This window comes from Antrostomus carolinensis, unplaced genomic scaffold (assembly GCF_000700745.2).
Source record: "Antrostomus carolinensis isolate BGI_N321 unplaced genomic scaffold, ASM70074v2 scaffold24833, whole genome shotgun sequence".
Lineage (NCBI taxonomy): Eukaryota > Metazoa > Chordata > Aves > Caprimulgiformes > Caprimulgidae > Antrostomus > Antrostomus carolinensis.
The window spans coordinates 37999-49193 of NW_010304811.1; the positions used below are offsets into that span (position 1 = coordinate 37999).

The 11195-nt window shown below is 41.4% G+C and overlaps 1 protein-coding gene across 1 annotated transcript in view; it reads right to left on the minus strand.

Annotated features, from left to right (window-relative positions):
• Positions 1 to 11025, minus strand: part of NTAQ1 (N-terminal glutamine amidase 1) — an 11597-nt gene extending 572 nt beyond the window's left edge. Inside the window, exons 1-5 of the mRNA XM_010164598.1 lie at positions 10977 to 11025; positions 10035 to 10085; positions 8024 to 8081; positions 7419 to 7567; positions 7017 to 7141 (exon numbers count right to left, since the gene is read on the minus strand). Of these exons, the coding sequence (XP_010162900.1) occupies positions 7017 to 7141; positions 7419 to 7567; positions 8024 to 8081; positions 10035 to 10057 (355 nt within the window). The 5' untranslated portion in view covers positions 10058 to 10085; positions 10977 to 11025. The remainder of the gene's footprint in view (positions 1 to 7016; positions 7142 to 7418; positions 7568 to 8023; positions 8082 to 10034; positions 10086 to 10976) is intronic.
• Positions 11026 to 11195: the final 170 nt, after the last annotated feature.

Below are 11195 nucleotides of genomic sequence, written 5' to 3' on the forward strand. Positions count from 1 at the left end.
TAGCAGGTGTAGGGTAGAGTAACATTCTTGCCTGTGACAGCAGCCTAGAAGGGTCGAGTAGTGTCAGAGAACTGGAGTGCAAATAACAACCAATACAGGGAACTGCAATGCAACAGGTGCTTATAGTCTTCCTGCATTCACACAAATCCAGTCACTCAAAAGCAGGGAAGATATTATTCCCCCATTTAAGTTCTGAACCAAAGCTGACCAAGTCAGCTCTCGCACTGACTACAGAGGAACTGGACCAGAGCAGCAGTCAGAATTGGAAGTTGTCTAGCATCTCTCAAAAGCTATCAGCCCCTTGGCAAACCTACAATTTGTTACTCCCCAGACTACAGTATTTGCTCTGTATTTGCTGTCCCTCCAGCCCTGAACTTTGCCCTTGCTGTCCACCAACCCATGGCAAGGCCAGAATCCGCAGACCGGAGGAAACATCTGACGTAACCCAGCCTGTAGCCTAGAAGAATGCTCAGGTGAAGAAGGTCACAAACCTAGGCTGAGGACAGACACTTGTATTTTAAAATCCTGAATCACTGAATGAAGTCAGAGAGGTAAAAGGTTAACTGCTGCTCTTTGTAGTAAGTAACCATGACTGCTCTTTGCCAGGAGTTTGATCTTTGCTGAGCCCCGCAGGAGAGGCAGAAACCATTCTGTCCCGTTCGTGGATCCCAGAGAGCTCAGTGGAAAGTGCTGTGTGCAGTTTTGGGCTGAGGTGCCTTATACATCCTTTTTCTGGAGCTGGGCTGTACAAGCTTTGCTGACTCAGAACCACGCTGGTCAGAAGTTTCCAATTTCTGAGCCTGTTCAGCTCTGACTACAAACATCTGTGGGCTTGTTGTTTTATATTCTCACTGACAATCTGCTCATTAATCTTTTAAAATGCCCAATAAAAGAAAAGTGGAAGAGAATGAGTTTAAAGAACAGAGTGCAAGAGCCACTGGATTTACTGTTACAGTTTTCCAACTGTGTTTAAGTATTCATTTTAACATGGATGATTCATGTGCACATTTAAGGATTAAGAACCAAACAAGAACAGGCTCTAATGAATGGATTAAAAAATCCTTATGATGGAATTTGCTTCAGCTGCATAACACAGTCCATCAGAGAAGTTTAATGAAAGGAAAAATTGTTTTAACAAAGCAAACAAGAATGGAAATGAAGAGGGGATGGTCTAAGAACCAGTCAGCAGATGGCACTGAAGCAGTACGAGAGCTATCCATAGCAATAAACATAGTGATACCTCTCCTGTTCTATTAAATTCAGGAGAATCTCTCTATGCCACTCTTCTTACTCATGTGCTGTATCTGAATGCCATGCATGTTATGTTAGACCTTACAGCTTTAGGAAACAGCTCAGCAAAAATAGATGAGAACACCACAAAGTCCTCTTCCCAAAGCAGATGAAGAGTGACAAACAGCAGAATTTACAAAAGAGATGCTGCAGTAGACAAACCAAAAGGATTTCTCCACAAAAGCAAGGAGGAGCACGCTTTATATAACATTTATGCAAGGTCAAGAGCAGCAGAATTAATGTTAAGACCTACATTATGCTTGCAGTCCTCCTCAGGTGCTGTGCCTGTGATACTATCTGTCATTTGTGTATGCTCAGAGCTAATCCTCCTCTTTGACCAAACTCACTTTGTTACACACACACTGTCAATGAGACCTAGCTGGTGCATTCTGGGATTCTTGCATAGTTTTATTTTTTTAGTAAAAAAAGCCCCCAAAAAACCCCCAAACCATCCCAAGGAGGGATGGGGGAAAAAAAAAAAAAAAAGGCCACGCACATTCAGATGGCATTGGTGGCCATGATACTCCTGGCTTCTGCCAACAGTAGTTAGAAAGCAATGTTTCACCCAAGCCTCAGCTTGGCTCACAGACCCTGGACTAACTCTGCATAATGGGGGCAGAGCAAGGGGCTGCTGGAGGTGAGCAAGTCTGAAACAAAGCCTCCAAGATCAGTTCTGCTGCTGGCTGACCTTGGGGGCACCTAAAATACTTAGAAAGTTGGGCTCTTCACAGACTTGTGTAGGTTTTTACAGTTCTCTTCAGATCCCCCTCCCTTGCCTGAGCAGGGAGAGAAGTGTTTTTGCAGGCAGTCAGAAAGGCTGTTACCGCCCTCAGCTGGAAGGTGCTGTCCCCACAGCTGAGACGTAACTGACCATGCAAACCATCCTGGTCCATCTCACTGTAAAACAAAGCTGGTCACCTTAAATTATCTTTCACAGAAAGTGGTGTAATTTCAATAAGCCATTCACAGAGTTTAAATACTTCTATCCTTAGTTTTGCTTTTATTGCCTCCATCCTGATTTGATTCTCTATTTCCCCAAAAGCTCATGTAACTTGTGAAAGACTGGAGTTTTATTCTCAGAGAGGAGCAGAAGGTTCCCATGAAGTACATACGAGCTACTTATATCTGTATCAGTGCTGCTTTTTTGCTTTCATTACCTCAGAGAGGAGATACAAAAAGAAACTGGAGACATTTGCCTGGCCTCTGGCTAGTAGCTCACCTGTTACATAGGTGTGTCAGACACAGGGCCTCCAGAATTTTTCAGCTGTCCTACTCATGCTCTTCAAAACAAACAAAAACACAAACAAGTAAAACCCTATGGTTTATGACTACTGGGGATTTTAATAAAAAAGTACAAAAAGCCTTTACAAATCCATCCTGCCAGTGTGCTACTAAACACCTAGGGAGAAGTGAAATTCAGAGCAATGCTTTCCAGTGTTAGAGCAGCTGCAGTATATGCTAACAGTTGTATATAAACTGTAAGACCATCTGTTCTGAGTAATTCTGAAATGCACTGTGCAAGCTGGATTTTACACAGGCTTGCAGGAAGGAGGGCTGATCCCACCAGGACTCACAAATTAAACAGAATCAGATCTCATTGATTTGTGGAGAGAAGACTTAAAAGAAAACCTCAAGCTGGGCTCACCAGCCCTAGAATGATGAATCTGTGCCCCAAATAGTAACTTTTTAATTTTTATTATTTGAACAAAATACCAGACTCACACCTATTTTCTTTCAACACAATTCCACTGGCAATCAGGTGAGACCAGGAGAATCTGCTTCAGCTCAGGTATGTGAATTCCAGCAAAGCTGTTTTGAGGATAGGGCTGGGTGAGAAAGCACCACACACCCAGTTAGGCCAGCCAGCTTCTCCTGGCACACACAGCAGCAGCACAAAACAGAGGCCAGAGCAACACCAGTAAGAAACACAGAGGCCCAGCTCTGGAAAATGGCTACAGGAGAGCCAGTTGCAAAAGGCTAATGCTTAGCATGTGAGTTCTGATGAGATATTGAGGAGTTTGAGGGGGTTTTGTTTAGTTGGTTGGTTTGAGGCTGTTTGGTTTTTTAAAAAATAATTCTAAAGTTATTTAAAAAATAATAATCTAGTTACTGATTCAATTTTTTTAAGCATAGTCTGGAATTTATGACTCAATATAAGCTTATTTTAGAAGGTTTATTTTGCAACCCCATGAGCATTCTTAATTATTATTAAGAATTATTAATTTTGAGTTAGTAGTAGGAAAAAAAAATGCTTAATTGGTTACTGATAGAGATTCCTCAATTCAATTCCAAAAGAAATTTCATGGTCATTAAACATTTCCTGGTATAGTTCATAAAAAAGGATCACTGGTCCCAGTATCCTGTCCTAGATCCACATTGGGTAAGTACATTATCCTACCAATGGTGCTATTTAGCTTACATCTGACTTAGATACTATGGAATTTCCTTTTCCAAAGTGCTATATTCAGGCTTAACAGCTGCTGTGCTCTGGAAGAGGCAATATTTTAGTACCATAAGCAAACATTCTTGTCTTTTTAACTAAAAAGCTTTAAACCCAAGTGAGATAAGAGTAGTGTATATAAGTGTACCTAATATGCTTTACCACATAGCAAATTGTATCAACACAACAGTACCAGGGTGCTGATTATCTTTAAATACAAAGAGTTCATGGGCGCATTTCTTTTTAACAGCACAATTCTCATACATTAAAAAAAGACTGATACATTTTTATTGTACTTTTTCAGTCTTCAAACATTCGTTTAACATCAAAGAAGACATATAGCAAACAGAAGTAATACAAAAACTTTGCATGCTTTGTAGTCATCTTCTAAAGAGCTTAGAAATTTGGCTACTCCATATGACAGCAAAATAACAGTAATAATAAAGCTCTGATCTAAATGTGCCTCACAAATAAATTGATACTAAAACAATACGTGGTCAATTCTGTCAGCCATTAAATTGCAGCACCTCTAACATGAAATATGTAAGCAACTTAATCTTATACAAACACAAATTAACACGGAGAGCAGAGTACTCTATCTAAGTGAAAAGGCAGGGAGAAAAGAGTTATCTGCAGTGGAATTTGGCATGGACATGAACATTAATACCCCAGGGTCTTCTATGATAACAAAAGGTCTGCCACCCAGTTTTCCATCAGGTTTAAATAAGGCACTTTTAAGCTTGATAAAACCATGCTGAGACATTACTTTACTAGTCTCTAGAGGAAGATAACTACCAGTTCCACTTGTTGACACCAATGCTTTTTAAACCTGTATGTTGGCCTGCAGGACACATGCTCATCTACAGAACTGCATCACTGAAGCACAGAACTTGGGTTCAGCTAAAAATTAAAGCACATGCTTTTTCCACAAGACTCAAACCCAGACTCCTTACTGACTTACAGCATTGTGCACAATCTTATATAAGGCATCTCAAGTGAATACAGGGAAGATAAAAAAAATAAAGCTGGAGAAACTGATACTGAATGAAAGACAGCTTGAACTACACATCCTAGATCTGATATAATCTGTTCCTGTTCTGACCCAGATCTTGAAGCTACCTAGTGAATAACCTGCTACCTTCAGTGGGTAACCAGGTTTTTTTCATCTGCAACATTTAACCAACTGACCAGGAGACCAGAGAGCATAAAAGCACAGAGCTGAAGTACTGTGTCCAGTTTGGAGTTCCTCAATTAAAAAAAAAAAAACCAACTCTAAAACATTGACATATTGGAGTGAGCCCAGAAGAACATCAAGCTGTTTGGAGTGGGAGAACAAGATATCCAAGGAGAGGCTGAGAGAATTGCCCCTGTTCAGTCTTAAACAGGGAAGATGAAGGGGAGACCTTACTGCTGTCTACATCTACCTGATCAGAGGACATAAAGAAGGTGGAGCCAGAGCCTTCCTGGGGGAGCCTGGCAACAGGACAAGAGGCAAAAAAAGCAAGTTGGAACACTGGAAATTCTGATTCCATACTATGATTTTATTTATTTATTTATTTTTACCATGACAGCGGTCAAATATTGGAACAGATTGCCCAGAAGGGTGGTGGAATCTCCATGCCTGGAGGTGTTCAAGACCAGACTGGACAGAGCCCTATGGAACGCCTGTTTTGAGCAGGTGTTGGACTAGATGACCTATGGAAGTTTCTTTCAGCACTGCTAGGCACAGAGCAAAGAAATAAAGCATAAGAGGAATGAAGATCTATTTATCTTTCACTATCTACCAACATCACGGGGACGATCTGGAGGTTGGTTGAGACCAAGTGGCTGCTGCTCCTCAGCGAGGTAAAGCTCAGCCAAGCAAGACAGATAGGGGGAGAGTTACAGGGTTTGCAGCTATGGAGTCATTCACTACAGCTAGAAGTACATGTAGACATCTGCAACTGTTTGAGTCATTCTGTAACTTACCATCCACAAGTAATGTTTTCTACTCTTTTGATTTTAATTGATTTTTTTTCCCCACCTTCCTGGTCTGGCCTGATCTATATTCTTCATGCTTTCATAAGCTCTCACCTATCACAACAATAAGGTTTCCACAGGCAAAAAGTCCTCAGTACCTAGGAGGCTCCAGCTAACAGTGAACTGTGAATTGCAGTTCAGGCATTCTCCACCTGCTACACAACCTTTTTATAAAACTTTACTGGAGATGAGGACAAAGACATAGAATTTAAGGTGCTTCATAACCTGGATTGCCTAGAAAATGGATAAATCTTCACAATGAAGACAACATCTGTGCTCCTACCCACATTCACAACTCATTTCTATTCCAGTGTGAAACACCAAGCTTCCTTAGAAGTCAAAGCAAAGAGTGAGAGTTAACTTCCCAGCAACTAAAAACCACAATAAACTGTGACCTAAACATAAAACATGTTTCTTTGACCCTGCCTTCTCTAAAATAAATACATAGCAGTACTGCATTATCAAAAAAGCAACAAAACCAAACGTGCAGAGCAATAACATGGAAACTTTCAAAGCAAAACCTGACCACACTTTTCTCCATCTGGGAAGAAAATGAGAGAACAAACAAACACATGGCAAATGTTAGCCAGCTTGCCAAACCCATTATTAGAATAAGCTGAAATGCTGTGTTATAAGAATGGTTTAAGTAGCTAGAGAATAGAAGAGAGAGCAAGTCTTGACTTCTCTGCTTGGCCCAGAGGCTATTATCTAGGCAATCACTTAAAAAGGCTTAAGGCCTGGGGAAAAATTTGCTGACTTGACAGTTTGCTTTAAAGTGTCCTCAGGTCCATTCACTTGGTAGAGAAACGTCAAACATCTTGTGCAGGCAAACCCAGCATGCTGAGCAGAGCCTGAAAACTTCCTCCTGTTTAAATAACCTGCTCTGGCAGGATGGGACTTGCCAGAGAAAATGTGGTGTAATCAGTGTGTTAAAAATTCACTTTGTGACCCCAAGCAAATTATTTCGCCTCTTTGCTTCAGTTCCCTGCTGTAGTGAGAGAACAGTATTATTTACCTCTCATTCTCTGCTCAGTTTATGAAGATCAGTAATTAATGTTTCATAATGGCAAATACAAGGAGGCATGCTCGACTTTACATGTTCAGAAAAGGAAGTGCCAAATTCTCCATAGCCCTATTTTTTTTTTCCCCCAAATGAAATAATAAGCTAGGTGGATATGCTTCCAGATATGTTATGGAAGTGTATTTGTTTCTTGTGTGCATCTTGGACTTACACTGTAAGGTGGGAAAAGGAGCTCTGGCAGCTTACCTGCAGTTTCAATGCAAGGGTATGAAGGAGGAGGCTTCTGCCATTTCCCATTTGCATCTTTCATATGAGATCTGTCTGAAGCAAATGTCTTCAAGTACAAATCTGCTCGAATCATTCTGATTTTCCTAAATAATAATGCAAAATCATATCAAAAGATGCAGGTATACAATACTGTATTAGTCACTTAGAACAAGAGCCACTTCCTCCCATCAAAGAGCATTAATTTATCATGACAAGCAGTTAACTAGTTAACAAGAAACTACAGTAGGAAAGAAAAGAGCTTTTTATGACTAAGGTAGAAAGCTTTAGAAAAATAACCCAATGCATTTATTTTACTGGAGTATAGCAAAAAAACAAAACCAAAACCAAACCATTCATGGTCATTATCTTTTATGTCATCACCTGTGAAATTCTGGATGAAGGCTGTCATCCAACCTAAAGGCCTCCACATTGTACATGTCAAAAGGACAGGGAAACGGCAACACGGTGTCAAGATCATAAATGAAGTTCTGCTCCCCACCCGAAACATGAAGGAGAATAACATGGTAGTCCTGGGAAGAAGTAATTGCCAGGAGTTAAACAGCTGTTAATGAGAAACTGGCAAAGGGAGTGAAAAAAAACCAAAAATGCATCCTAACAGCAGAAGCTACAGATCCTTCCTTTAAATCCTGCTTTCTACCCTTGAAGTATTAAGCCTGTAACATTTCTGGCACCAGAAGAGAGATTTCCTAACACCTGCCTCACCCATCGTGCCTTTCAAGAAACTTTGGTATTCTCCCCATTCCTCTGCAGCCTACTTCGAGTTAAGCCTGGACAGCTAAACAGAAGTGTAAGCTGCTCCTTAAGAAAACAGCAAATCTCTTTAATGTCCCACACCAAAACGCAGAAGTTCAGTGGGATAAGTATTTTTGGCTTAGACCCAGTCCTAAATAAAAGCTGACAACAATCTATGATGATAGCTTAACATTAAATTATCTAATGATCTCTTCTAATGAGAGATGTTGTACCTGTTGCAGTAACATGGTCTGTGAATTTGAGTGCTGAGTGTTCAGATGCCAGAAGCAGCTGAAAAAACAGTGTGCAACTGAAAAAGCAGCAAACGGCTCGGATCAAGAGGACAGTAGGAATAAGACAGATTCCCATAGGAGCTCTTGAAGCTGGGAAGAAACACCTCTGGGTGCTATATCACACTTTTCAAGACACTTGGGTTCTGAGGAGCAGTTTTATTTCTTAACTTGTAAGAAACAGAGGTGTGGTGGAGGTTTGGAGAAACTGGAGTTACCTATGTTAGGTGTCAGGTACATACACTGCTGTTTTCCAAAATTAAATTGAAGGTAGCTGTTAACAGCTTAGGAAAGCTCACATTAAATCCACTCACAAAAAGTGTCTGAAGCACTGTCTTTTGACACTTTCAATATTAAACAAAACCACAAAGGGACTGGAATGAAAAAGATCTTGGGCAAGCTATGTTGCCAGACCAATACACACAAACAACTCTATGCAACAATATTTAGAAGAATCTGTTACAGAGTGTAAGAAAAATTAACTACAAGCTTTACATACCCTACAATCCACTGAAACATCAAAGTTAAAACACCTTTCAATCCATGAATTTTTATGAGAAACCCACATTCTGTGGTGGCCTTTCCTGACTCTCCTGTTCCTTTTTAGACCACTTTCATAATACTTGGATCTCTTTTTAAACTAAACTTTTTTTGTATTATGAATATACCAATCTCTTGGGAGAGAATGAATGATTCAGAAATCTCAGAGCTTCAGAAGTTTGCAGATTACTTTGCAGAATTTCAGAAACAGAAATTGCCACAAGAAGTAGAGTTTTTTCCGTGCTAGATAACTGAAAGAACTCTGTAATGATACATATTTGAAAGGAATTTAGTAGTGGCAATTACTGAATTACATTAATTGATGAAATGACACTCCAAACCCACCATTTATGGGTCATTTAATTGCTATCAGCTGAACACACACACACACATATATATATATATATATATATAGCTTATATTTTCCTATTCTCTGTCAGGCCTACATGGATATTTTAATAAATCTACTCAGAAGTACAAACATTTACTTAAAATTCCACAAAGCTGGTAGCCTCAACAATATCCAGATAATAATTCTCACAAAACTGCTATCTACTCTTACCAACGTTAAGGTTTGAGTGGCTGAGGGGTTGTTTAGCCTGGAGAAAAGGAGGCTGAGGGGAGACCTTATTGCTCTCTACAACTACCTGAAAGGACGGTGAAGAGAGGTGGGGGTCGGTCTGTTCAGCCAAGAAACAAGTGACAGAACAGGAGGAAATGGCCTCAAGTTGCACCAAGGGAAGTTTAGATTGGATGTGAGGAAGAATTTCTTTACTGAAAGGGTTCTCAGGCATTGGAATGGGTTGCCCAGGGCAGTGGTGGAGTCCCCATCCCTGGAGGTATTTAGGAGTCATGTAGACATAGTGCTGAGGGACATGGTTTAGTCAGGGATTTGTCAGTGTGAGGTTAATGATTGGACTTCATGATCTTAAAGGTCTTTTCCAATCTCCGTGGTTCCATGATTCTGTAATTATGTTTGCCACCTGTAGATTTTTCTCACTGTCTCGCTGTTAATTTACTGGTAAAAATGAGCACCAGATTTGGGCTCTTTATAAATCTGTTGTAAAAGAATAACAAATAATAATACAAAACTGTAGAATGGCTGAGGTTGGAAGGGACCTCTGGAGGTCATTTGGTTCAACCCCCTGCTAAAGCCAGCTGACCAGGATCATGTCCAGACAGCTTTTAAGTATCTCCAAAGATGGAGGAGACTCCACAATGTCTCTGAGCAACCTGCTCCAATGCTCCATCATCCTCACAGTAAAAAAAGTGTTTCTTTATGTTCAGATGGAGCATAAACATAAGTTTGTTACCGTGAAGATGACTGACGTTGCCCAAGTCTGATCCTGCAGCTATCAACTACAGAAGCACACACTGGAAATTACTGAGAGAAAGTAAGAACAGAATGCCTTACCCAGACAACAGGCTCATTTCCATGTCCTGATTTCTGCTTCCAGAGTGGAATCTGAAAGTTACAAGTAAATAAACCCGAAGTGAATAAAACATTTCAGATTAATACAGATTAATTTCAGGTTAATTGGTTAGTTCTTTGTTAACCTATCCACTTCATCAGCTGTTATCTGTGCCACAGTCAGAAAATTTTCTCTAGTTTCTATCTTTCAGGAGCATGATGTTGGAGATACTATTCTGAACCACATAAAATAATCATTGTCCTAAACAGATGACAGGGAAAAAATTACCCCCACAGCTGATAAGGACATTGTGCCTCTTCCCACATTCCTGAATGCATTAGATAACTGAAAAGATCTCATGTGGTGTGGTTTGCAAGCCTCTGAGCCAAAGTGAGGTATGAGAGGGTGTGGGACCGTGCCTCACAGGTTGGGCTGCAGTTTAAAAGCCTGGGACCGTGCTGAGCTGTGGTTAAGATGCCTAAGACCAAGTCTCACCTACACCAGGCTGCTGTCTAAGGGGCTGGGACCAGGTCTCACCTACACCAAGCTGCTGTCTAAGGGGCTGGGACCACGTCTCACCTACACCAGGCTGCTGTCTGAGGGGCTGGGACCATGTCTCACCTGCCCCAGGCTGCTGTCTAAGGGGCTGGGACCACGTCTCACCTACACCAGGCTGCTGTCTGAGGGGCTGGGACCACGTCTCACCTACACCAGGCTGCTGTCTGAGGGGCTGGGACCATGTCTCACCTACACCAGGCTGCTGTCTAAGGGGCTGGGACCACGTCTCACCTACACCAGGCTGCTGTCTGAGGGGCTGGGACCATGTCTCACCTACACCAAGCTGCTGTCTGAGGGGCTGGGACCACGTCTCACCTACACCAAGCTGCTGTCTAAGGGGCTGAATCCCTCCATCGCTGCACTGAGATCACCTCTCATCGACTCACCATCCTCCTCTCATTGGATATGAAAACAGCGTAAAATTCTTCTAAAGGGTATCGATCCTGACTCCTGATATAGTCACAAAGTTTCCAAACGTTTTCTTCACTGTAAAACACAAGAACTGATTATTTTTCCCCCCTCAGCTTCCTTTCTCGCGAGCAGGAGCCAGCCCAAAGGCGATGCCCGCTGGAAAGCCGCCCAGCGGGAACGGCAGCGGCGGGCAG